The sequence below is a fragment of the Medicago sativa genome, chromosome 3, assembly GCF_051527215.1.
Source record: "Medicago sativa cultivar Bolivia chromosome 3, Bolivia_mono, whole genome shotgun sequence".
Taxonomy (NCBI): domain Eukaryota; kingdom Viridiplantae; phylum Streptophyta; class Magnoliopsida; order Fabales; family Fabaceae; genus Medicago; species Medicago sativa.
In genome coordinates, this window is record NC_140751.1 from 12,001,426 (window position 1) to 12,029,006 (window position 27,581).

The 27,581-nt window shown below is 36.3% G+C and overlaps 2 protein-coding genes across 3 annotated transcripts; both read left to right on the forward strand.

Moving 5' to 3' along the window:
- Nucleotides 1–8,850: 8,850 nt before the first annotated feature.
- On the forward strand, nt 8,851–20,255 carry LOC146935765 (uncharacterized). The gene is made up of 3 exons (XM_085749094.1): nt 8,851–9,737; nt 10,567–10,950; nt 20,112–20,255. Exons 1-3 carry the CDS (start codon nt 8,868–8,870, stop codon nt 20,253–20,255), a joined length of 1,398 nt encoding a protein of 465 aa, XP_085605220.1. The 5' UTR covers nt 8,851–8,867.
- Nucleotides 20,256–22,653: 2,398 nt separating this feature from the next.
- Nucleotides 22,654–27,477, forward strand: LOC146935766 (putative disease resistance RPP13-like protein 1). 2 transcript variants are annotated; one of them, XR_015030354.1, is made up of 3 exons: nt 22,654–26,323; nt 26,449–26,577; nt 26,891–27,477. XR_015030354.1 is itself a non-coding variant. In XM_085750860.1 (2 exons), exon 1 carries the CDS (start codon nt 22,747–22,749, stop codon nt 26,308–26,310), a length of 3,564 nt encoding a protein of 1,187 aa, XP_085606986.1. In that variant the 3' UTR covers nt 26,311–26,323; nt 26,449–27,477. The 2 variants fall into 2 exon arrangements, 1 of the variants encoding a protein (XP_085606986.1); XM_085750860.1 differs by having other exon boundaries at nt 22,747–26,323; nt 26,449–27,477.
- The last annotated feature ends 104 nt before the right edge of the window (nt 27,478–27,581 follow it).

The window sequence follows — 27,581 nt, forward strand, 5'->3', positions numbered from 1 at the left end:
CTAATTCACGGTAATAGACAGGTCTTTTACCTAATTCACGGTAATTGATTAATTTCTTTCTTGCATTGTTTGTCTTTGCACAATTCACGGTAATAGACAGGTCTTTTACCTAATTCACGGTAATTGATTAATTTCTTTCTTGCATTGTTTGTCTTTACCCAATTCACGGTAATAGACAGGTCTTTTACCTAATTCACGGTAATTGATTAATTTCTTTCTTGCATTGTTTGTCTTTACCCAATTCACGGTAACTGATAAGTCTTTACCTAATTCACGGTAATTGACTGACTTCTCCCTTACTTTGTTTGTCTTTACCAATTCTAAAGGTAACTGATGTATATCTTTTATCCTTGTAATGTCGTCTTTACCAATTCTAAAGGTAACTGACGTATATCTTTTCTCCTTGTAATGTCGTCTTTACCAGTTCTAAAGGTAACAGGCATGTGTTTATGCTTCTTGTAAGGACGTCTTTACCAATCTAAAGGTAATAGGCAGTCATTTCCTCCCCAGTGATGACTACCAGTCTGTTCCCCAGTCAGTATATGTTCGTCGTCGTTGCATTCATAATTGCATGGCATGCATGCATACTATAATACTCATAAGCATTGCATTCTTAGTACTACGACTGGTCCAAAAGTGGTGTACTTAATATTTAAGTCTCCTCGACCCGTCGATTTAAAAGTTTTCTTTCAAATCTTCGCGACGAAGAAACTTAAATAGGGGCATCTGTCATACCCTAATTTTGAACCAGTTAAAACCTTTGGTCGTATTTTAAAGCGGCTCAAGATCTCTTTTACTTTGTTTTAATCAGTTAAAATCCTTGTTTTGTCGTGTTTAACATTTTAAAACTTTTATCTTGTATTCGTGTTTCACGTACTTTTAAAAATCGCTTTTTAGGTATTTTAAATTTTCACGCTTACTTTTACAAAATTTAAAGTCTTCTTAATTCATTTCTTTTTAACCTTTTTAATTAATTTCCTTTTCGTTCGTATCGTTTAAACCATTCAAGGAATTTTCGCTCGCATTTTAAATACCGTTTTTTAACTACTTCAGTCTAAATTTCGGCAGAGATGTATTTTAAAATACCTCATTTACTGAAAGGGACAATTTTAATATCTTGTTTTTTTTATTTTATTTTATTTTATTTTTTTTATTTTCATTTACTTTATTTATATATATATTTAGTTTTTATTTTTGTATATATATGTATAGGAATGTCACTCACGTGACAATTCCCTTTCCCCTTTATAATTTTTTTTTTTTATTTTTTGTTTATTTTTAAGTTTTAGTTTGTCCATATGGCAGTCACAGATTGGTCCTCTTTGTCCTCTTTTTCAAGTCTCTGATACAAGGGCAGTATGGTCATTTGGCTGTATCAGAGATAACCCTAATTTTTTATTATAAAAAGCCTATCACACTGCAGAACGCATCAGAGTTTTTTTGGCAGTCACTATTCATCTGTCACATCACAAACAATTTCCAATTTTCTCTTCCTTCTCTTTTGGATCAAACACCCAAAAATATCAACAAACCTCATGAACATCATGAACACCTCATCAATGTTCATCCATAAAAAAAATCCAGCAACACAAAACTAATCAAAAATCATCATCAATCAACACTATTATCACAAAATCACTCAAACACATAACATCACACAAAAACCGAACCGGATCTACACACCACTATTCACAACCGAACCGGATTATTGAGGGAGTGCTAGAACCGAACCGGAAAAGGATTAGGAAGAAAGGGAGCTTGCAAGAATCGAACCGGCCGGAGCTAGCAAATCGAACCGGAGTGGAAAACGGACCGGACGGACGGCGGTGGTAGTAGCTCGGACCGGATTTTGTCAAGAACAAAGGTAAATACGTTTCTATGTAAGCTTATGTATAGATCCGGTAATTTTGGTGTGTTTCATAAACTTTTCTTTTTCAAACTTCAAAGTTAGATCTACTCTGATCGGAACCTTTTCTCAAAAAAATAAGTTCGGATTCATAACAAGCACAAAAATGGATGTTCAAAACTTAAAAAAAAATTCAAATCCGAGCAAAAAAAATTCCGACGCGGTGGTCGGCCACTGCGCCGGAATAAAAGTTCCGACCGGAGAAGAAGGTGGGGGGCCGCCGTGAATTGTAGAGAGAAGGAGAGCATTTTTGCTTTGTTTTTTTTTTAGAGAGAGAAATAAGTTTGTGAAATGAAGATTTGTGAAGAGAATATGCTTTTATACCCCCTTTATTCCCTTTGATTCTGCGCGCCCCCTCTCCCTGTTGTCTACCATATTCCATCGTTTATAGCCTTCAGATCTATCTCTTTTCTTTTAATCCAATGGTTACTGTGTATTAACTGTGATTTTGTGCTTGCTGTTCATTATATGGCCATGTGACCTCAAGACTAGGCCGTTGGATCCTAGATCCAACGCCCGAGGATGCTCTTTAGATCAATCTAGTGGTTGTGATGAGCCCTTTAGTGATTAAATTTGGACCCCTTGATGCATCAAGTGGTCCAGATTTAATCATGCTGAGCCAATTTTAATTTTATTAATTTCTTCTCCATTTTTACTATTTTCTACACCACTTTTGGCATTTAAATGCCTCTTTTTATTCCTAAAAATATATCTCCATCCTTTTAAACTTTCTAACCTTAAGATTTGTTTTAAATGCCTATTTTCATTACTTTCCCCTAATGTATGCTTGTTTATTTTTAATTGTGGTACTCAAATTAATTTGTGCTTACTTATGTTAATTGTGTTTAGAATTTTTTGCATGCATATTTTATTTTTGTCATTCATTTTATTTTTGCTTTTGGTTTGTTTTATTATTGTTATTGATTTTAGTGTGTATTCTAGGTAATTGATGTAATTTACTTTTCGCATTTTTATTTCTTGCTTTAGAATCCCCTTAGGATGGTATGTAATAATGTAGTAATTGCACACACCGACACAAGCACCGACACTATCACTTTATTTATCGCTTACGCTTGCTTTATTTTTCCGCATCGTTACGCTAGCTTTACCGTTAGTTTAGAAAAACCTTTTTATCTCAAAAATCAAATAAGCAAAAAGCCAAATATTTTCTCAATAAACCTTGGATCCAAATCCAAGTTGTTTTTCTTTTTATTTTCTTAATCAAATTCCTAAATGAATCTTAATTAAACTTAGACTAAATTTTTCAAATAAAATGAAACAACCTCACTTCTATTTTATTCTTCTATACCTTGAGGTCTCGCAACCCTTCTTAAAATCATTTTCAAAAATAAATTAAAATCAACCTAACCCACAAAAAATATTTTGAGAGTGAACTACGACGGTTTTGATCCCTTTTTAGGGTACGTAGGCAGAGGGTTTATTCCTTCCAAATCGATCAAATAAAAATAACAAAAGCTCATACCTCTTCACTTAAACTTTTAGCAATAAATTTTCAAATAAAAATAACCTAGTACAAGATAAAGTTAGAAAGAGGTTCTCACGGAGTACCGTGATCTTTAGAGGTGCTTAACACCTTCCTCTATCGAAACCAACCCCCGGATCCAAAAAGGGTTTTTAATTCATCTTTTCCCTTCCCACGAATAAAGATCGAAAAGTCCAAACGATTGAAGGTTCAAAACCAATTAATGGATTGGCACCCGAAAATCAGGGTCTACAAATCAGTTACAAAATATTGGAATTAAAAACATGTCTCAACACCAAGTCAAGCCTTATAATTAAATATAATATGATAATAGTTTTCTATTAAAATATTTTTCTATATTTCTCAATTAAAAATATGGGACACAAAATATTTGAAACTTTTGAAATATAATCAAAAATTACAACAAATGCTACATATGTAACATTGCGTTCCAATGAAATTGAAACCAAGGTAATGGTTGAAAAGAAAAATGGTAAGTTATACTTCAGAGATGATTTGCATAACTTGGGTGATTACTAAAAGATTACTCACAAAGTTACCGACAATTAATTGAGTTCTGGTATGTACTTAGTTTTAAGGTATTTTATTTTAAAAAATGATAAGTTCAAATACTTGCTTTTAATTCATATGAAAATAAAATTTCACTTGGCTTGGATTTTGTAGAATTGCTCTCATGAGCATTGAGACAGAAGTGACTGTGGTGGATTACTTAGGCTATTTGATGTTTCGCCATGAGTACTCAGAGATGACCTGCCAAAAAAAAGAGGTGACCCACACAATTTGTAAAGAGTGTGGGCTAATCTTTGCAATGTACAAAGGTTCTTTGAAGGATTGTCTATCAAGTTTTAGAGCATCTGAAACATTTGATAAAAATGTCATACATGTGAGGATACAAATGTAACATTAAATATGGTTTATAAGGAAATATTTCAAAATGTATTTTAGTTAGCTCTTATTATTAGAAAACTTTCCATTAATTTATTGACATTGGTGATAAATTTATACTTTTGCATATCATTATTAGAGTATTGTCTTTTTTTAACCATAATATGAATGCTTTGTTAATATATTGTCATATGTTAATAACTAATTCACTGTTGGTTATTAAATAATATAATGATCTAACGCTATAACAGACCCGTGCGGTAGTACGGGTCAAGAGTCTAGTAAACACAACTGCTACACCAGCTGCTATAGCAACGCCTAACCCATCTAGCAGCAGCCCACGCCAGAAAATGACAGCAAAAACCAAACAAAACCTGCTGGCATCCCAGGCACACCATCCAGAACCGCAAAGCCACTGCTGAAACATCACTGCACCGCAGAAAAAACCGATACTCCCAACCCCACTAACGACAAAATTAACGCACCAAGCAATCCCTCGGTAAGCGGGATTCAAATAATATACTAACGGCAAAACAAACCGATACTCCCAACCCCACTAATGACAAAACAAACAGAGATGTAGATTTGAAGATACGGTAAGCGGTGTAACAAATAATATACTAACGATTCATGGCTAAAAACTAGTAAAGGTACTTATCCAAATCAAGACGCTCAATCTGAATTCTGACCTCGTTCACTTCGCTACAGGATTAAAATATGTGTAAATCACAATCATTCATTTTACACAATTTTAAAACAGAACCCCATGCCATGTAGTGCCCCATAGACTTTGAAAGTTTGCAAGAGCAATACAATACAAGTAACAGGTAGAATTAGAATACAAGTTGATATTTGAAAAGAAATCCGACTTATTTACTCACCAAAAACTTCAGCAAACAGTCTTGTAAATAGGTTGATTTGTTGATCAAGTAAAAGCTAAAAAACTTAAGTGCTTGACAGTGTAAAATTGTTTCAAAAAATAAGAATTCATAATGCTTCTTGTTTGTTAATCAAGTAAAAGCTAAAAAAAATACAGTGTTTGACTGTGTCAAACTATTTCAACAAATAACTTAGAAACGTTAAATAAATCCGGTAATGAATTTCAGAAACAAATCTAATTAATTTCAAAAGGGAATTTATAAATGAAACAAAAAAGATTTGTTTCTTTTTCCTTGTTTCACTAAGCAATCGTGTTCTGTCCTTTTTTTCTCCTCAATAAATAAAATCAATTTACTTTGCTTCTTTCATCACTATCATCATCCATATACATAGCCCACAAACCCCATTTCAACAAGTTTAGATTTTGATAAAACATCACTACTACACTACTAAAAGAACCCAAATCAAATTTTTCACTGTACCAAAAGAACCCAAATCAAAATAACCTAAACGTGTTAACTTACCAAAAGAACCCAAACCAAAATAACCTAAACGTGTTATGTGTATCCTCACAGGTTATGGCCACATAACTAACTTAAAACATGTTAACTTAAAACATTTTTCACTGTACCAAAAGAACCCAAATCAAATTTTCTAAATCAAAAACTTAAAGCAAAGGTGAAGGATTACATAAATAAAAAAACCCAAATCAGAAACCCTAAAATTTTAAATCACAAATTAGCAACAATAAAATCAATTTAGCAAATTTGATTCACTAACCTTTTAGAGCAATGAAATCAACGGTAATGGATTGTGGACTGGGTGAGTTGGAATCTGAGCAATATATTGGGTGCGAGAAGAATCTGAATCAACTATTGCACCGATTGGACCGATTCAAAGCTAGGTTAGGGTTTGGGAGTGACAAGAATTTGAATCGAGTGTGTAGGCTAGGTTGGGAGTGTGAGAGCGAGAGTGTGTGAAGCCATAACGAGGAAGAGGAAGGAGGAAGGAGTGAGGAGCGAGTGTGAGTTGGTGAACGACGAAAAGGAGCGAATGAGTTGGTGGTGAGTGAGTTTGAGATTTGGGGGAAAATGAGAAAGCGGGGAATGAAATTTTGGGTAGAGAGGGTAAATGAAATTTGCAACACGCCTTTTAATTCATTTAACAAAAAACACCTGCGACAGTTGCAACAAACAGTCAAAACAAGTGTTGCAAATGTACATTTTGAGGCAGTTATAAGGTAGGGGTCGTAGATGAAGTGTCACAATTTGCAGTTTTTCTTGTAGTGAGACAACCGCTTGTCTCCCACGTTCTCCCTTGAGGAAACCGCTTCTCCTTTGAAATTTGAATCTTTCCCGCTCCAAAGGCAAGTGCTTGAGTTCTACGGCTTCGCCTCTTGCTCCGTTTCTTGTCGAACTTCACTGCTTCGAGACTTTTCACGCTAAATCCAACATCTCGTCGAACTCCTTCATTTGAGGCAAAGACTTCGATTCCTCCAAAAGTAAAAGTCAACTGATGTTGACCACATTAATTGAGGCTGGTGAAAATACCAGCTAACAGCCATTACAACGACTCTTCATTAACCCACCTTTATAAATAGGAGGCTCCCCGCAACCTCTAAGGTAGAATCTCTTTCACTTCTAAACCCTCATTCTGAACCTCTACTAACTTGAGTGTCAGTGTGTTTGCATGTACACACCCCCCGCCATTCAAGTACTCAACTGACGCGCTTTCACCACCATCAACCACCGCATTAAAGAAGCACCAGCAGCCATCTTCTGATCAGGTACTATCAAAAACGCCTCAACAAATAGGGGAAAATCATCGGACAAGAGTGTTGGAACAAAATGTGTTTGACAATGAACCTTAAAGAGTTTTGATGATAACAAGGTATTAAAAATTGTAAATTGGACTAGCTAATATTTGTTCAAGTGTACAGGACCATAATTATAAAGTTACATCATCATTGGTTCTGAATGAGCAAATAAAGGGCTATGGAAACAACAAAAATTTGAAGCTTGGACGCTCCTGAAGGCAACTTGCTCCTGAAGAAATAGCGCTCCTGAGGTAAGCTGCTCCTGAAGAATAGTGATCCTGAAGACAAGAGGTCCAGAAGCCACATCATCAGAAGCTGCATCATCAGAAGCTGCAGAAGTCATCTCATCAGAAGCTGCATCATCAGAAGCTGCATCATCAGAAGCCGCATCATCAGAAGCTGCCTCATCAGAAGCCATTTCACCAGAAGCTGAATATCAACTGGATTTGCAAAGAATCAAGAATTGAAGAATTATCAATGCAAAAGCTGTCTATTGGATTTGAAAACACAAACAAAGGATTAGTGGAGTTTGCAACGGTCATTTCAAAGGTGTTTGAAGGTGTGTGTTTGCAATTTGGACGAAAGCGTTGACATTGTACTTTGTACGAATTGTACAACCACGTTCTCCACTACTCTGTTTTGTGTCTGCGCTTCAAGACAAGAAAACAGCTCCAGAATACGGTCTCGCCTGCATATATGTTCCTTTGGATAAGGAATGGTTTTCAAATTTGTTCTTCATAGGACAACAACCAAATCAGGCAAAAGATCATTGGTGAAAGATCAAGCTTCAACAACGACTCTTTGGTGTGCTGGCAATTTCACAACGTCTCTTTCACACCTCTATATAAAGGAGTGAAGACCTAGAGAATTGGCAATGCATGAACTCTGAACGAAAGACTCACAAAGATTTTCACAAGTACCAAACCTCTGCTGAAATTGTTCTGCATTCACTTAAAATTTCTGTGTCTCAAAGTCATATCTTAGAAATTCTTAAGTCCATTGAGTCTGTATCTGATTTGTATTGTGAGCACCTCTGATTGTATATCAAGTGTTCAACCTTAAACAATTTTCTGTGTAATTTTGTTTAGTTAGGAAGTCTCTTGCAGTTGTGCTTGAGCAGGAAGTCTCTTGATTGTGTTCTTGAGCAAAGGAAGTCTCTTGCTTGTGTGCTTGAGCATTGGAAGTCTCTTGCTTGTGTGCTTGAGCATTTGTAATCAGATATTACTCATAGTGAAATCTCCTTGGAAGTGCAAGGGGGACTGGACTACTTCCGGTTTGTGGAAGGAACCAGTATAATTGCTTTGTGTCGTTCTTCTTCTCTCTCTCTGTTTTATTCCGCTGCATTTAGATTCTGATCATCACTTCAGAAGCTGTCTCACTTAGCTTCTGATCAGTGTATTCAGTTGTTTAGAGAAACGAAGAATTTTTCAAAACACAATTCAACCCCCCTTCTTGTGTTTTTCTCACCTTCAATTGGTATCTAGAGCCTTGGTCTGTTGTGTAACACTTAACCGTGCAACAGTCAAAGATCTGAGAAAAACATGTCTACTCCTACTCCTACTGGTCCTGGTGATACTAGCTATAAACATGTCTCACATGATTATAGTGATAGTAAGAAAACCAGTGTTGGAAAAGTTCCAAAGTTCAATGGAGATGCTGAAGAGTTCTCTTGGTGGAAGACCAACTTTTACAGTTACATCATGAGCCTAGATGAAGAATTATGGGATATTCTGGAAGATGGTGTTGGTGATTTAGTCCTTGATGAAGAAGGAGCTGCTGTTGATAGAAAGAAACATACTCTAGAACTGAGGAAACTTTACAAGAAGCATCATATTATCAGAGGAGCTCTTGTCACTGCCATACCCAAAGCAGAATACATGAAGATGAGTGACAAATCCACTGCTAAAGCTATGTTTGCTTCTCTCTGTTCAAATTATGAAGGGAGCAAGAAGGTCAAAGAAGCAAAGGCTCTCCTGCTTGTACATCAGTATGAGTTATTCAAGATGAAGGATGATGAAACTATTGAGGAGATGTACTCAAGGTTTCAAACCTTAGTTTCTGGTCTACAGATTCTAAAGAAGAGCTATGTTGCTTCTGATCATGTAAGCAAGATACTCAGAAGCTTACCTGCCAGATGGAGACCAAAAGTGACTGCCATTGAGGAAGCTAAAGATTTAAACACTTTAAGTGTCGAAGATCTTGTTAGTTCTCTCAAAGTTCATGAGTTAAGTCTTAATGAACATGAGTCTTCTAAGAAGAGTAAATCAATAGCTCTTCCATCCAAAGGCAAGTCATCAAAAGCTCTCAAAGTGGTTGAATCTGAAGAGGAAGAACAGTCAAGTTCAGATTCTGAACCAGATGCTGCAGAAATGGCCATGCTTTCAAACAGACTTCAATATCTGGCCAAGAAGAACAGAAAGTTTCTCTCCAGAAGGGGTAACTCCAGAAGCTCAAGGAAAGAAGATCAGAAGGGATGCTTCAACTGTAAGAAGCCAGGTCACTTCATTGCTGAATGCCCTGATCTTCAAAGAGAAAAGTCAAAGGACAAGTCAAAGAGGTCTACATTCAAACCAAGCAAATTCAAGAAGCAGATTAAGCAGAGTTTAATGGCAACCTGGGATGATTTGGGTAGTGAATCTGGATCTGATAAAGAGGAAGCTGATGAAGATGCAAAGGTAGCTGTTGGGTTGGTAGCAACAGCAACTTCAGAAGCTGGATCAGATTCAGACTCAGAAGATGAAAATGAGGTATATTCCAAAATTCCCAGAGATGAACTTGTTGAGTCACTTAAAGAACTTCTTACACATTTTGAAGTAAGAACCAATGAGTTGAAGGATTTAAAAGAAAAATATGCTGATTTGGTACAACAGCAAAAATCAACTCTATTGGATCTGAAAGCTTCTGAACAAGGACTCAGGGGCTTTGACTTCATGTGTAAAACATATGAAGATCAGCTCAGGTTCTTATGTCAGAAGCTACAAGAAAAGTGTAATGAAAAACCCTTAAGTAATCATGAAATTGCTCTTGAAGATTTCATTATATCTGGCATTGACAGAAGCAGAGTAGCTTCTATGATTTATAGCATTTACAAGAACAATGGCAGAGGAATTGGTTTTCCAGAAGTGAAACTGGAGAAAACCAATCTAAAGTCTTGTTGTGAATGCATCAAGGAAGGTCTGAAAACATTCTTTGTACCAGAAGGGGCTGAGTTGGAAACTGTTGTTCAATCAGAACCTGAAGCTTCTAGTTCTAAGGCTAAGACTACTTCAAAGCCAAAGAACTCTAAGTCAAAGGCTATGATCAAATCTGATTCCAAGACTTCAAAGGTTAGGATCCTGAAAAGATCAGAACCTATTCCTCAGAGTCTGGTGAAACCAAAATCTGGGGTTCTGAAGTCTAAGTTTCAGAAGAAGACAGTTACTGCTTCTGAAGTATCAAAACCTAAGGTGATGGTTAATCAGAAGCAACCCAACTCACAGCACAAGGTACAAGAAGTGAAGAGTAAAGCCTTAAGTACTAACCTTCCAGGACCCATAGAACAATGGGTACCTAAATCTAAAAATGTCAATGATGCAGGTATGTCTAAGAGCAGTGCCAAAGCAAAGGTCATGGTACCTAGACAGCGGTTGCTCAAGACACATGACAGGAGACAAGTCCATGTTCCTCAGCCTAACAATGAAAGAGGGAGGAAATGTGAAATTTGGAGGCAACCAGTCAGGCAAGATCATAGGTACAGGAACTATTGGTAATTCCTCTACCTCAATTAATAATGTATGGTTGGTAGATGGTCTTGAACATAACCTTTTGAGCATTAGTCAATTTTGTGATAATGGTTATGATGTGCTTTTTGAAAAACCCAACTGTACAGTAATCAACAAGGAAGACAAATCCATTGTGTTCAAGGGAAAGAGAGTTGACAATGTCTATAAAATCAATTTTTCTGAACTGGCTGATCAGAAGGTGATTTGCCTACTATCAGTGAATGATAAGAAATGGATGTGGCACAGAAGGTTGGGACATGCTAACTGGAGATTAATCTCTAAGCTTAGTAAGTTACAACTTGTGAAAGGGCTACCAGACATTGACTATCATTCAGATGCACTCTGTGGTGCATGTCAGAGAGGGAAAATTGTGAAATCATCTTTTAAAACCAAAGACATTGTTTCAACCTCAAGACCTTTAGAATTACTCCATATTGATTTATTTGGACCAGTGAATACTGCATCCTTATATGGAAGTAGATATGGATTAGTCATTGTTGATGATTACAGCAGATGGACTTGGGTGAAATTCATAAAGAGTAAAGATGTTGCGTGTGATGTATTCAGTAGCTTCTGCACTCAAATTCAATCTGAAAAAGAATCAAAAATTTTGAAAGTCAGAAGTGATCATGGTGGAGAATTTGAAAATGAGCCATTTGAAGCTTTTTGTGAAAAACATGGAATTTTCCATGAATTCTCTTCTCCTAGAACACCACAACAAAATGGGGTTGTAGAGAGAAAGAATAGAACTTTACAAGAAATGGCCAGAACCATGATTCATGAAAACAATTTACCAAAACATTTTTGGGCAGAAGCAGTGAATACAGCATGCTATGTTCAAAACAGGATCTATATTAGACCTATTTTTGAGAAAACAGCATATGAACTCTTTAAAGGAAGAAAACCCAATATCTCTTACTTTCATCAATTTGGATGTACATGTTACATTCTGAACAACAAGCTCTACCTAAAGAAATTTGATGCCAAGGCCCAAAGAGGAATCTTTTTAGGTTACTCTGAAAGGTCAAAGGCATACAGAGTGTATAATTCAGAGACACTCTGTGTTGAAGAATCTATGCACGTTAAATTTGATGACAAGGAGCTTGAAGATAAAACTTCAAAGCAAGGTGAAAGTTTTGCAGAGATACAGGTTCCTGAGGCTACTCCAGAGCCTGATCAGATAGCTGAGTCTGAAGATAGTCCAGAAGCTGAACCCACATCAGAAGCGCAAGATGAAACTGCTTCTGATGAAGCACAAGATGGCTCACATCAAGAAGATCCTCCCAGAAACACATTCAAACACAAGTCTTCACATCCTGACGAGCTAATCATTGGAAACAAAGATAGTCCAAGAAGAACAAGATCACATTTCAGACAAGAAGAGTCAATGATTGGACTAATCTCAATGATTGAACCTACAACAGTTGATGAAGCACTTTCAGATGATGGATGGATCCTAGCTATGCAAGAAGAGTTGAATCAATTTCAAAGAAATGATGTGTGGGATCTGGTACCCAAACCTCAGCACAAGAACATTATTGGAACAAAATGGGTATTCAGAAACAAGCTGAATGAGCAAGGTGAAGTAACAAGAAACAAAGCCAGACTTGTTGCACAAGGGTATAGTCAACAAGAAGGCATTGATTACACTGAAACGTTTGCTCCAGTTGCAAGATTGGAAGCAATCAGGTTACTTCTTTCCTATGCAGTTAATCATGGCATAATATTATATCAAATGGATGTCAAGAGTGCATTTCTAAATGGTGTCATAGAAGAAGAAGTGTATGTCAAGCAACCTCCTGGATTTGAGGATATTAAATATCCTGACCATGTTTTTAAATTGAAGAAATCACTATATGGCTTGAAACAAGCTCCCAGAGCTTGGTATGATAGACTAAGTAATTTCTTAATCAAAAATGATTTTAAGAGAGGACAGGTTGACACTACACTCTTCAGAAGGACCCTTGGGAAAGATATTCTTGTTGTGCAAATATATGTTGATGATATAATATTTGGTTCTACTAATGCATCTCTTTGCAAGGAATTTTCTGAGTTAATGCAGGATGAATTTGAAATGAGCATGATGGGAGAGCTGAAGTTCTTCCTTGGCATTCAAATCAATCAATGCAAAGATGGAGTCTATGTTCATCAATCAAAGTACACAAAGGAGCTTCTGAATAAGTTCAAACTTGAAGATTGTAAAGTGATGAACACTCCAATGCATCCTACGTGCAACCTGAGCAAAGAAGATGAAGGAGCTAAAGTAGATCAGAAGCTATATAGAGGTATGATTGGTTCTTTGTTATACCTCACTGCATCTAGGCCAGACATTTTATTCAGTGTATGCTTGTGTGCAAGATTCTTGTTGTGCAAATATATGTTGATGATATAATATTTGGTTCTACTAATGCATCTCTTTGCAAGGAATTTTCTGAGTTAATGCAGGATGAATTTGAAATGAGCATGATGGGAGAGCTGAAGTTCTTCCTTGGCATTCAAATCAATCAATGCAAAGATGGAGTCTATGTTCATCAATCAAAGTACACAAAGGAGCTTCTGAATAAGTTCAAACTTGAAGATTGTAAAGTGATGAACACTCCAATGCATCCTACGTGCAACCTGAGCAAAGAAGATGAAGGAGCTAAAGTAGATCAGAAGCTATATAGAGGTATGATTGGTTCTTTGTTATACCTCACTGCATCTAGGCCAGACATTTTATTCAGTGTATGCTTGTGTGCAAGATTCCAATCAGATCCTAGAGAATCTCATATGACTGCTGTCAAGAGAATCTTCAGGTATTTGAAAGGAACAACTAATCTTGGACTCCTTTATAGGAAATCCTTAGATTATAAGCTAATTGGATTCTGTGATGCTGATTATGCTGGTGATAGGATTGAAAGAAAGTCAACCAGTGGCAATTGTCAATTTCTGGGTGATAATCTTATATCCTGGGCTAGCAAAAGACAAACAACTATTGCTATGTCTACAGCAGAAGCAGAATACATTTCAGCTGCAAGTTGTTGTACACAACTACTTTGGATGAAACATCAGTTGGAAGATTATCAGATAACTGCTAACAGTATTCCCATTTATTGTGATAATACTGCTGCTATTTGTTTGTCTAAAAATCCAATTTTGCATTCAAGAGCGAAGCACATTGAAATCAAACATCATTTTATCAGAGATTATGTTCAAAAAGGAATTTTAGATATACAATTCATTGATACTGAAAATCAATGGGCTGATATATTTACTAAGCCTTTAACTGTTGAAAGATTTGATTTTATAAAGAAAAATTTGAACATGCACTTTGTATCTGATTAAATGCTTGCTTGCTCCTGAATAGGATTTTAGGTTCTGAAGTTAGTTCAGAAGCGGTAGTCCATCAGAAGCTCTTTATTGAGGTTCTGAGGAAAACTTGCTTCTGATGATGACGTCAGCATCTGAAGTCCAGAAGCTGGATTTGTTGCTCCTGAATAGTTGAATTAGTGGAAACGTTGGAAGTTACCTTTTAAAAAGTAACTTCTGGCCCACTAACTTGGTAGTTACTCTGTGAACTTCTTACGTGGCCTGTATGTGTTGGTGTATAACTAAAAGGGCAATGATGATTTAAAAGCTTTGAAAGTACTTTTCACGCGCCCCCAATTTTGTCATTAATGTTATGTTTGTTTGTCTCTTTTGAATTGCAATCGTTTTACTTTTAACACTTTGTCAATTCACACACTACTCACTCACAACAAACACATTTGCTCTCAAACCTCTTGCGAAGTAAGCACATTCTCTCAACCTTAGAACCCTAAAATCTTCATCTTCTTCAAATCTTCGTCAATCATCAAATGGCATCATCAAGCTCGCAACGAGAAGATTCAGTATCTACTTCACGAATGGTCCCTGAATATGACTACAGAGGAAGAAGCATGAAATTGGAAGAATGGGATTTGCAGGTTCAGATAGAGAATCCAGTGGACTTTGATTCTCTGAATTTTCATAGGTGTTCAATCAGAAGCTACTATGAAGAGCAAGGACTCATGGATTATTTCAAAATGTTGAATGGACCAACATATGAAGCTCTGGTTAGACACTTCTGGGTAAGAGCAAAATTCTACAACAAAGCGGCATCCTTAGCTGAGGAAAGTCAGATGGTGCTAATGTATCCTGAATTAGAAGGGAAAACAAGAGAAGAAATGGGTCTTGCGCCATTTGTTGAAGATGAAATCAGGTCCAGCATCTGTGGTATTCCAGTAAGACTTGCACAATGGCACATAGAGTATGTTCTCAAGGCTGCAGCCTCTGGATACTACTCTGGAATTGATCTTTCAGATGCTGCTGAAAAACGCATTTGGAAGAAGCAAGCCAACTTGGTGATATACAATTCTGAGAAGGAGAAGAAATATGCTGAATTGAGCATGGAAACTAAGATGCTTCTGAAGATTCAGAATGAGAACCTGTTTCCAAGTGGTGACTGTGTGAAACCAAATCTAGCTCAGAAGGTCCTTCTCCAGCACTTCATCAAGAAGGAAAAGGTGAATGTGCCCAAATACATGTTCAAGTATTTGGTAGAGTGTTTAAAACAGAGTCAGCTACTGGATAAACCCTGGGTTCCTTATGGAAGACTCCTCTCAGAGATATTCTATCAAGGAGGTATCTTGGATAGTCTCAGTCAGTCTCAAGGCTTCACAGATCAGCTACTTGACACAAAAACTGGAAAATTCATTAATGCTCATACTCTCTTGAATATGAAGCTAATCAGTAAAGTCACCAAACTTCAAACTGATTTAAGTGAATCTTTTGTTAAGTCTGATCTTATGAAGGACTTTCCACCCATCTGCAAGAAGGATCCCATTGAAGTGCAGATGTACTATATCAAGGAACATTTTGAGGCAACCAATGAGAGAATCAGATTGGAAGATATTCCAGAGGAAATGTATGGTGGTGCTCTGCCACGAGCCAGAGGCAGAAAGTCAAAAAGGAAGATGACTGCAGAGGAATATCTAGAGGTTGAACAACCTGCTAAAAAGGCAAAAGTTGCTTCTGACAAGCTCAAAATTGGTAGTTCATCAGTACCTTCTATTGAAGAAGCCATTGAAGACATGGATTTCAGGATGATCATGGGTGTTGGCATTTCTCTTGATCAACCTGCTATACCAAAGAGGAAGAGGAAGCCAGCCTTGAAGAGAACCAAGGATTTTCCTCATATCACCTTAACAGCTCTAGCTGCTTCTGATCTAGAGTTAAAAGAGTTACAAGAGAAGAAGGCAGCAGCTGAAAAAGTCTTGGAAATTGCTGCTGAGCTACAAGAGTCTGTAGTATCAGAAGCCAAGCAACTGTTGCAGATGTCCAGTGAGCCTGCTAAGGAGGATTCTGATCCTGAACCAGAAAAGGTAATTAATATATCATCAGATTCCGCATCCAAATCATTATCAGATTCTGATGATTCTGATGATGATATACCCTTAGCTCAACTGTTTCGAAAACCAGTAAAAAGCCAATCAACATCAACCAAAACCAACGATAAGCCCTCTCAGTCAACTACTTATGAACCAGTTGGTCACATAATTAATGAGAAGTTGGCTGAATTGGCTGAGCAGAGAGAAAGAGTCATTGATACTATTTTTCGCCTTCATCCTCAACCTCTTAACATTCAACCTCTCAACATGATTCCTCCAGAAAATGTTGAATCTACTTCAGAAAAGGCCTCTGAAACAACTCCAGAAGCAGCTGCTTCTGAAAATGTTGTTTCAGAAAACCCCCATCAACAAACACCTGAACCACAAAAACCCACAACACCCCCACAATCACCAATAGCTACCATTGACCCCCAACTCAACACTCAAACATCAGCTTCACCACAACAACCACCAATTGAAACTGAGTTTCAACCTTTACCTGAACACTCTCCTGAACCAACTCCCATGGATGTTGACATCTCTCTAGTCAATGTTCAAGCCTCAACCTCCACCACACACATTGATTCTGACCAGCCTTCATCTTCTAACACACAAGCACTCCTTACCATTCCAGTTCCTAATCCTATTCAAGATTTAGAAATCAGTGATTCTGATCTTGAAACCCTTGATCATCCACCCACAAACATCCTGGAATCTGGATATATTAATTCTGAGCTTCTCACAATCTTGAGTCAGATGCATAATCTGGTGGATCAAAGAAGGACAATTGATCTCACAGGTGCATATGAAGACTCCTGGGCATCTCTTCAGAACCGGGCAGCTGGGCTTATTGAAGAAATCAAGGCTAAATGCATCAGAGTCAAGCAAGCATCAGTCAGAAGGGTAATGGAGCATGTGAATCAGAGTCTTAGAGTAAGAAGCTCTACACTGCTCCTGGCAAACCAGCCTTTCTTCTTTGAAACGGATTACTTGACCAGAGAAGCAAGGCTGTGTAAGCTTCTGAAGAAACAGATGGCACAGCAGCAGCAAGAAGCTAGAGAAAGGGAACAAGCTCTTCTTCAGAGGCAACAACAACTTGAAGAACTGTTGAAGAAGAAGATTGAAGAAATGGAAGAAATGAAGAAACAACAACAAACCAACCCTTAGTTGCACACCCTTGTGTTTTACTTTTTGTTTTGTTGTTTGTTTTATTTTCTTAGTTCTTGCTTCTGAAATCATCTTGTCTTATTTTTTTTGCTTCTGAATGCTTACTGATTCTGACTGTTTAGCTGCTTCTGACAATTGAATATACATGATTTTTGCTCTGATTTATTTAGTTCATTGCTTAGTATACTCTCTCACGTTTGAGTTTTTCTCATATCTTTTTGTCTTTTGTGCTTAAATTTAATTTCAATTTTTTTTTGATAATGACAAAAGGGGGAGTATATGTGACAAGTATTTAATGGCTCTGAGCCCCATTAATGGCATTTGAAATTTTTGAAAAACTTCTATCTTTTTACCTTATTGGTATAAGCTATGAACGAACGAAGGAGTATCAAAATTCAAGTAAAGTTAATTGAACCATTCTTCTTATCTATAAGTTAATTCTTTCAATGATTCAATTTTGCTTTTAAGCTCTGATAATATTATTGCGCGAAAAATGAATTTAATTAACCTGGATAGAACTTAGGGGGAGCTTACAAACCTCACCTTAAAGACTATCAGACTCAGGGGGAGTTTGAGCTTACAAACCTCAGATTCTGAGCTTACAAACCTCAGAACCCCAAAGTCAACTTGTTAATTAGATTAACAACAATTGATCAATTTTAAATACTTTTGTTTGTCATCATCAAAAAGGGGGAGATTGTTGGAACAAAATGTGTTTGACAATGAACCTTAAAGAGTTTTGATGATAACAAGGTATTAAAAATTGTAAATTGGACTAGCTAATATTTGTTCAAGTGTACAGGACCATAATTATAAAGTTACATCATCATTGGTTCTGAATGAGCAAATAAAGGGCTATGGAAACAACAAAAATTTGAAGCTTGGACGCTCCTGAAGGCAACTTGCTCCTGAAGAAATAGCGCTCCTGAGGTAAGCTGCTCCTGAAGAATATTGCTCCTGAAGACAAGAGGTCCAGAAGCCACATCATCAGAAGCTGCATCATCAGAAGCTGCAGAAGTCATCTCATCAGAAGCTGCATCATCAGAAGCTGCATCATCAGAAGCCGCATCATCAGAAGCTGCCTCATCAGAAGCCATTTCACCAGAAGCTGAATATCAACTGGATTTGCAAAGAATCAAGAATTGAAGAATTATCAATGCAAAAGCTGTCTATTGGATTCGAAAACACAAACAAAGGATTAGTGGAGTTTGCAACGGTCATTTCAAAGGTGTTTGAAGGTGTGTGTTTGCAATTTGGACGAAAGCGTTGACATTGTACTTTGTACGAATTGTACAACCACGTTCTCCACTACTCTGTTTTGTGTCTGCGCTTCAAGACAAGAAAACAGCTCCAGAATACGGTCTCGCCTGCATATATGTTCCTTTGGATAAGGAATGGTTTTCAAATTTGTTCTTCATAGGACAACAACCAAATCAGGCAAAAGATCATTGGTGAAAGATCAAGCTTCAACAACGACTCTTTGGTGTGCTGGCAATTTCACAACGTCTCTTTCACACCTCTATATAAAGGAGTGAAGACCTAGAGAATTGGCAATGCATGAACTCTGAACGAAAGACTCACAAAGATTTTCACAAGTACCAAACCTCTGCTGAAATTGTTCTGCATTCACTTAGAATTTCTGTGTCTCAAAGTCATATCTTAGAAATTCTTAAGTCCATTGAGTCTGTATCTGATTTGTATTGTGAGCACCTCTGATTGTATATCAAGTGTTCAACCTTAAACAATTTTCTGTGTAATTTTGTTTAGTTAGGAAGTCTCTTGCAGTTGTGCTTGAGCAGGAAGTCTCTTGATTGTGTTCTTGAGCAAAGGAAGTCTCTTGCTTGTGTGCTTGAGCATTGGAAGTCTCTTGCTTGTGTGCTTGAGCATTTGTAATCAGATATTACTCATAGTGAAATCTCCTTGGAAGTGCAAGGGGGACTGGACTACTTCCGGTTTGTGGAAGGAACCAGTATAATTGCTTTGTGTCGTTCTTCTTCTCTCTCTCTGTTTTATTCCGCTGCATTTAGATTCTGATCATCACTTCAGAAGCTGTCTCACTTAGCTTCTGATCAGTGTATTCAGTTGTTTAGAGAAACGAAGAATTTTTCAAAACACAATTCAACCCCCCTTCTTGTGTTTTTCTCACCTGCAAAGAGTAGAGAACTTTAACTAAGTGGAAGAAATTACATGACATCTCTCTAAATGCAAGGAGAGTACATTACTATTATAAATAGAAGAATACTAACTAACACTAACTAGAAGAAACCTCACGGAGAAACTATTTTTTCTCTCAATATTTTTCTCTCACTCACAACAACTTGTTGTCTTTCTTCTGATTTGGGATGTTAACAATATTGGGAAAAACCCAAGTTTCACATTAGATAGATATGATTCTTGATGAGAGATTATAAAGATAAGACACTCCTCACCTTATAAGTCGGTTTTATAAGGATGAGTTAAACCTAAAATTTCAACAAACAATGGTTCACGAGCAAATTATTTATGAGAGTGTACATCCGTTTCTCCGACCACAGGAGTGTACATCCGTTTCTCCGACCACTTGAATTTATGACCATACACATAAGAACAGTAACCAACCAATTGTGAAAGACAAAGCCATTTTGTCAAAATGGTTTTACTAAGATGCATAGACAATTCCACATAAGTGTGCTTTACCCACTTTCTCGCGTTCACATTTTACATTTTAAATAAAATAAATTGACTAGAGAAATGTAGAGAATCTCTTTTACTTTTGCCCTTACACACACTCCTGCGTTCACACTTCTTTTTCGTCTTACAAACTAAGAAACTGATGGAGACTATTTTGGGAGAAACATTACTCTCACTCCCAACTTTTGTGAAGAGGTTGTTAGACAATCTTGATTCGATTGAGTTTGTTGACAACTTTCGGAGCATGAAGTTTGACTATTTTGGGAGAACAGCTAGGTGAATCTTCTACACGTTCTGATAGTGTCTTTTTTTAATAAAGGAAATAACTTATTGCATTTCATTAATCAAAATATGTTCAATATAATGTAGTATCTCAACTAATATTTGGAATAGAAACTAGCTTCTAATGTGGCCGCCTTAGCTAAAGCATGAGTAACCTCATTTTCCTCTCTGCACAAACTCAACATGTGAGTTTTCATAATAATTCCTAAAGAGAGATTTACAATTATCAATAATATTCTCAAATTCTATAACATCACTCGTTTGAGAAAGAAAGTTGTCAACCACTCTCTTAGCATCCATCTTGAAACCAATAGGTCCCAAATTAAGAACATGGACCCATTCCAAGACTCATAAATGTCCAAGAGCTTCTCGAATGTGAACCTCACGAATGGGGCTGAACCATTATGTCTTGGCTAGGACAAAAGTGTCATTTTCATCTCTAATGCACACTCCTATTCCGACCTTGTTAGAGAGCTCAAAAAATAGAGACATCGATGTTACATTTGACTCTACCGGCATTTGGCTTCATCCACATTACATTTCGCTCCGGCTGCTTACGGTTAGATGAAGTATCCTGAATAGCTCTTCTGTCTTCCGATAAGAGTTTGAAACATTAAGGTGGAAATAAATTAAACAATAAATTTAAGTATAGAAATCAATTTTGTAGCCAAAAGCTACAAATCAATTAATTTTAGAGGCAAAATCAATTATAATTAAGAACCCCAAACATATTAAAATCAATTTTATGTCTACAGAATCACTTGAGCTCTCCCAAAATCAATCCAAACATGCACTAAATCTAGTGTTTTCAAACGTGGATGGATATTTTTTTTATAATATTATATCTCTTTTTCTCTCTCCGTTTAATGGTATAGATGTGTTTAATGGTAGGTGTCGTTTAACCTGGGAAAGCAAACTTCTTTCCCACCATGGGAAAGTTGCCTTTCCCAGACACTTGTCCATTGCAATCGGTTGTGGAGAAAGAATAAAAAACTCTTAGCTTAACTTTTTAATATTGTTTGTAATTTTACTAGTGCACCTCACCTTTTCTTCACAACAGCACAAAATACACATCACCATTATTACTGTTCATGTTATGTCTTTGCTTCTGAGAGTATTTTTAATGTCTTGCTTCTGAACCATTAAAGCTTTACATAACATATAAAAAAGAAAGAAAAAACTTAATCTATTTCATCTTCCATCTTTGAACCATTAAAGTATTTTTAATGTCTTGCTTCTTGCATATTCACATTACTAGTGTATGGCCTTTTTTTTGTTCCTCCTTCAATTTAAACACCTCTCAAAACTGACTTTCCTTCATAGACCAAATCCCATAGTTTTCCTCGGCTGAACTGCAAAATTTCAACTACAACCAATTTTTTGACTTCAGAGAACTTTGTCATGTTTTCCTTCTCAAGTTCATGAAACTGTGCTTCAAGTGTTTTTTGTAGATCTGGATCTCAGTTTCAATCTTCAAAGCCATAATCTCGTATTCAATAGTTTTAGTTTTAGCTGAGGAAGAAATTGGAACAAGAACCATTTTTATTTTTCTCTACTCATTTATATATATATATATATAACTTAGTGTCGTTTTTCTCTACCGCTCGAACAAAAAAAGTGGTATTATACCAAAAAAAAATTAAATCATATTCTAGCAAAAAAAAAATTAATTTTTGCTTTTAATAAGTAAATAAAGCTGTGACCGGTTATTAGAAGAAGAAAAAAAACGGAAACCCACATTCAATTTTTTTTTTTTTTGAACAAGGGAAGCCCACATTCAATTATAAACATAAAACAATTTTTTGTGGGGTCAATTTTTTTGTTTGCCAAAAAGTTGCAAGAAGGTTGCCATCAACAAATCTGAACCATTTATCTAAAATAATACTCCATTCGTTTCAATATGAGTGTCGCTTTAGCCAATTGCGCACACATTAAGAAATAGAATAAAATAATCATTAGACATAACACTTTTACTAAACTGCCCTTACTTTATAAGAAAAAGACAAATTTAAAGTTGGATTAAAAATTGTGTGAGAGAAAAGTTGGAAGAAAAATATAGAGTTGTATTGGCAATGTTAAAGTGACATTTATTTTGAAACAATTTTTTTTAGATAAAGTGACACTCATTTTGAAACGGAGGGAATAATATACCAATGAGTGAAACATATTCTTTTCCATGATCGGAAAGAAGTTTGCTTTCCCAAGTTAACGGCACCTTAATGGTATATACAATTGAGAAAAATGAAAAAAGTTCCACCTACCATAATCCATTCCCATTAAAACCCACACATTTCAAAAGGATTTGTGCACCGAAAGCACAAGTGAATTGACAGCATAGATACATATACGCGTATCTCTTTTTCACGTTAAATTGACTTTACTAAAATCAAAGCGGGATCAGAGAGTGAAGGACACACTTGCATTTTTTGTCATTTCTTAAGCTATTCTTCTTCTTCATCATCTGCTTATTGTTACAAACAAAACAAGCAATGGAGGGTATTGTGTTAGAAACATTCATCTCATTTACTGTGAAAAAATTGTTAAACAAGATTGTTTCTGGCGTGTTCGAGGACAAATTCCAGATCATGAAGCTTGATGTTTCACTCTTGAAACAGATCAAGTCAAAATTGGTGAAACTTCGAGCTGTATTTCAGAATGCTGAGGAGAAACAGATCACTGCCAATCTTACTTTTGTAGAGAATTGGTTGGATACGCTGAGATATGCTGTCTTTGAAGTTGAAAGTTTGTTTGACGAAATCAAGACTGAGGCGTTGCGCTGCAATGTTGAAGCTGAGCCTGCTACTTCTCAGGTGCTGAATAATCTTTCGTCTCCTTTCAAACGTTTTAATAGTGGAGTCATTAATTCTAAATTGCAAAACTTAATTCAAAGATTAGAAGACTCGGTTCTAAGTTCCATCCATGTTTGGTATGGAGCTCCAACAAGTTCTGTTGTAATTTATGGAAGAGATGATGATAAAAAGAAACTTAAACATCTTTTATTGTCTAGTGATGGCGATGATAGTAAAATAAGAGTTATTTCCATTGTCGGTATGGGAGGGATTGGTAAAACAACCCTTGCTAAACTCCTTTACAATGACCCCGAAGTAGATGACAATTTTGAGTTCAAACTGTGGGCAGATATCAGTTCCATAGATTTTGATATTTGCAGAATTTTTGAAACCATTCTTCAATCTATTGTTTCACAAACCATTTACCCAAATCTTTTGCTCGTATTGGATAACGTGTCAGATGTACAATCTATCAATTGGATATATCTGATGAATATCTTTAATGCTGCGAAAATAGGAAGTAGGATCATCGTCACAGCACGGGATGAAAGAGTTACAACATCCATGCAATACTCTCTTTATGTCCATTATTTAAGACCTCTTGAATGGGAAAGTTGCTGGTCTTTAATTGCAAATCATGCATTTGGAGCATGTAACTACCAACAACGTTCCAATCTAGAAGATATTGGCAGGGGGATTGCAAAAAAAGGTGGTGGATTACCATTAATTGCACTAGCACTTGGGACTCTTCTTCACACCAATATTTCCCCAAATTATTGGAATTATGTGCTAGAAACTAATATTTGGGAATTGAGAGATGATAAGGTGCAAGCTGCTCTACAATTGAGCTACAGTTATCTTTCGGCTCCTTTAAAACTCTGCTTTGCATATTGTTCAACTTTTCCGAAGAAGACTATCTTAGAAAAGAAAATGGTAGTTCAGTCGTGGATTGCAGAAGACTTGGTAGAATCACCCACAAGTTCGAAAAGTATGGAAAAAGTTGGGGAAGAATACTTTGATGAGCTAGTATCAAGGTCGTTGATACAACGACGATCTATTGTTGATGAGGAAGATAGCTTTGAAATGCATAACCTCGTCCATGATTTAGCTACAAATTCTTCATCTCAATATCCCATCCGGTTTGACTACCATAGATTCTCATACAATAGAGGGATGTATGACTCATTTAATAAATTTGATAAATTGTATGGATTATATGGTCTACGTACCTTTCTAGCATTACCAATACAGAAACCACAACCTTTTTGCTTGTTATCGAACAAGGTAGTACATGACTTGGTGCCAACATTTAAACAGTTATGCATGTTGTCTTTGTCAAACTACAAGAGTATCACTGAGGTTCCCAACTCTATTGGAAATTTGTTATACCTGCGGTACTTAAATCTTTCTCACACTAAGATTGAAACGTTGCCTTCTGAAACATGCAAGCTTTTCAATCTGCATTTCTTGTTACTGTCAGGTTGTAAAAGGCTCACTAAGTTGCCAGAGGAAATGGGAAAATTGGTTAATCTACGTCACCTGGATGTTACTGACACTGCATTGAGAGAGATGCCCATACATATAGCCAAACTAGAAAATCTCCAATATTTATCTGATTTTGTTGTCAGCAAACATAATGGTGGATTGAAGGTTGCAGAGCTGGGAAAATTTCCCCACCTATATGGAAAGCTTTCCATCTCACAATTGCAAAATGTCAATGACCCCTTTGAAGCAGTTCAAGCCAATATGAAGATGAAAGAACAGATAGACGAGTTGGCTTTGCAATGGGATTCTGGTAGTATTTTTTCAGATTCACAAAGTGTTGTACTTGAACATTTGCAACCCTCAACAAATTTGAAGCGTCTCACCATCAAAGGCTATAGTGGAATCAGTTTTCCAAATTGGTTGGGTTGTTTTTTATATAGCAACATGGTGTATTTGAGGATCTCAAATTGTGATGATTGTTTATGGCTTCCACCTCTTGGACAATTGGGTAATTTAAAAGAACTCATTATTGAAGGGATGCAATCAGTAGAGACAATTGATATTGAGTTCTATGGAGGTGATAGTTCTACTTCATTTCAACCATTTCCCTCATTGGAGACTCTTCACTTTGTAAATATGCAAAAGTGGGAGGAGTGGAACCTGATTGAAGGTACAGCTAAAGAGTTTCCTAGTCTAAAAACTTTGTCATTAAGTAAGTGCCCGAAACTTAGAGTAGGAAACATACTTGACAAATTTCATTCCTTAACTGAACTTGAGTTAAGAGAATGTCCTCAATCGATGCAATCGATGCCATCATCAGACCATGTATTCAGGCAACCGTTGTCCCCTTTAAATTTTATTCAAGAATTGAACATAGACGTCTTTCCTTCTCCAATGTCTTTGCCAACAGTCTGTCTACCAAAAACCTTGAAATCGCTCATAATTAGTAATTGTGAGAATCTAGAGTTCCTTCCTCATGAATACTTGCACAATTACACGTCGCTTGAAGAATTGACAATATCTTATAGCTGTAATTCAATGATATCATTTACCTTGGGCACTCTCCCTGTCCTCAAGAGTTTGTTTATTGAGGGATGTAAAAATCTGAAATCGATATTAATAGCAGAAGATGAGTCGCAAAAGAGTCTCTTATTTCCTAGAAGCATCAAAATATGGGACTGTAATGAACTGGAGTCATTTCCCCCAGGCGGATTGCACACTCCAAACCTCATTCATTTTGTAGTGTGGAAGTGTCAGAAGCTTCAGTCACTACCAGAAGCAATGAATACTCTAACTGACCTTCAAGAAATGGAAATTGATGATCTGCCAAATCTTCAATCTTTTGTCATAGATGATTTGCCTATCAGTTTGCGGGAACTGACTGTTGGCTCTGTTGGAAGTATTTTGTGGAATACCGAGCGAACATGGGAACATCTCACTTGTCTTTCAGTGTTGCGAATTAATGGCAATGCTACGGTGAACACGCTGATGGTGCCGCTTCTACCTGCATCGCTTGTTACACTATGCATCCGTGGTTTTCATGATACAAATATTGATGGGAAGTGGCTTCAACATCTCACTTCTCTCCAAAACCTTGAGATTGTTAACGCTCCCAAACTCAAGTCGTTGCCAAAAAAAGGATTTCCTTCCTCTCTTTCGGTACTAAATATGACTTGTTGCCCATTGCTAAAAGCAATTTTGCGGAGGAAGCGAGGGAAAGAGTGGAGAAAGATTGCTCACATACCTGCCATAATTATTGATGATGAATTGATCACATGAGTTTCTTATCATGGTCAGTCACTGAAATACCTATTTTTCTGTTTCTTTCTTATCATGTCATCATCAATTAATATTGTTAATTTCAATAGTAACATCAAAATACAAAATTATAACACTAACACTCTTTTTTAATTATAGAATTATATTCGGTTTCACCTCTGCTTCTGCTCAATATTGTTGTTGTGAGAAAGCAAATTCGCATGTCCAGTAAATGTTTTACTGATGATGAACATATGAAAAGGAGAAACATCAACCGAGTCAAAATATGTAAGGGGCTCTTGTTGTCTATATGAATTCATATATATTTTAATGAGTTGGCTTAAATGCATTGAATTTTTTCAAACTTTTGTAATGTGGTTTAGGTTCTTCTCCAATCTACTAACATAGTAAATATAATATTTGCATTTCCACATTTCTGTGTTTATCTAACTGTTTTGACTTAACATCAGCATATATTAAAACACAAACTCATGTTTTAAACATAGAACTATTCTTTGTCATCTCTGATTGTGCCAATATGGATATTTTATTCTTCTTTTTCTACTTGCCACCTTTAAGCAGAGTTCTCTAATGGTTGCAGCTGAATTGGATTGCTTATGAAGGCCAACAAACTTTCAAATCTCTGTGATTTTGAGTTTGCTGTCTTTCTTTGTAGATGTGTCTCAATTTTATGTGAGTATTTATTGTTCCTTTTGCCGATGATGCTGGTTTTTAACTTTCAAAAGTTACATTCATTTTGATTAACTAATGATCCCTTCTTTAATTTTTTCCCTATGTTTTTAATATATATTGTGATGCATGTACAGAAAATTATCTTTTATCTCTGTTAATATAATTTCCTTTTATCCATAGAGTCATGCAGGCAAGACCATACATCCTTAAGATACTCCCTTAAGATACTCCCTGAACATGTCATTCAGAGAAGGATCATCCTTCCAAGCATGAAAGAGCATAGAGTCATGCAGGCAAGAGTACAGCAGCCATCTATTCAGTTCATTTACAGACATTGCAGAACCACTTTTTCATTTATTTAAAAAATACATCGTATTTTGAATCCTACACTTGATCTGTAAATATGAGTTTGATACAATAGAATCATTGCTATGTGGATGAAAAAATGGCCAGTATATGCGTGTTTGTTAATACAGTTCCATTTTTATGAGAAAACTGTATAGAACTTGCAAATGCAGAAAAGTGATGTGTACCACATGTAAATGGTGAAAAATAAATAATAAACACCATATGATTGATGTTAGAATAGTAGTCATAAA

Excerpts from the sequence above, each read along its gene's own strand:
- LOC146935765 (XM_085749094.1), top strand. The coding sequence starts at position 8,868 with ATGAAGATGAGTGACAAATCCACTGCTAAAGCTATGTTTGCTTCTCTC. Across the intron at positions 9,738-10,566 it reads ACTCAGAAGATGAAAATGAG|GTATGTCTAAGAGCAGTGCC; the intron begins GTATATTCCAAA and ends TCAATGATGCAG. Across the intron at positions 10,951-20,111 it reads CTGAACTGGCTGATCAGAAG|AAACTGATGGAGACTATTTT; the intron begins GTGATTTGCCTA and ends TTACAAACTAAG.
- LOC146935766 (XM_085750860.1), top strand. The coding sequence starts at position 22,747 with ATGGAGGGTATTGTGTTAGAAACATTCATCTCATTTACTGTGAAAAAA.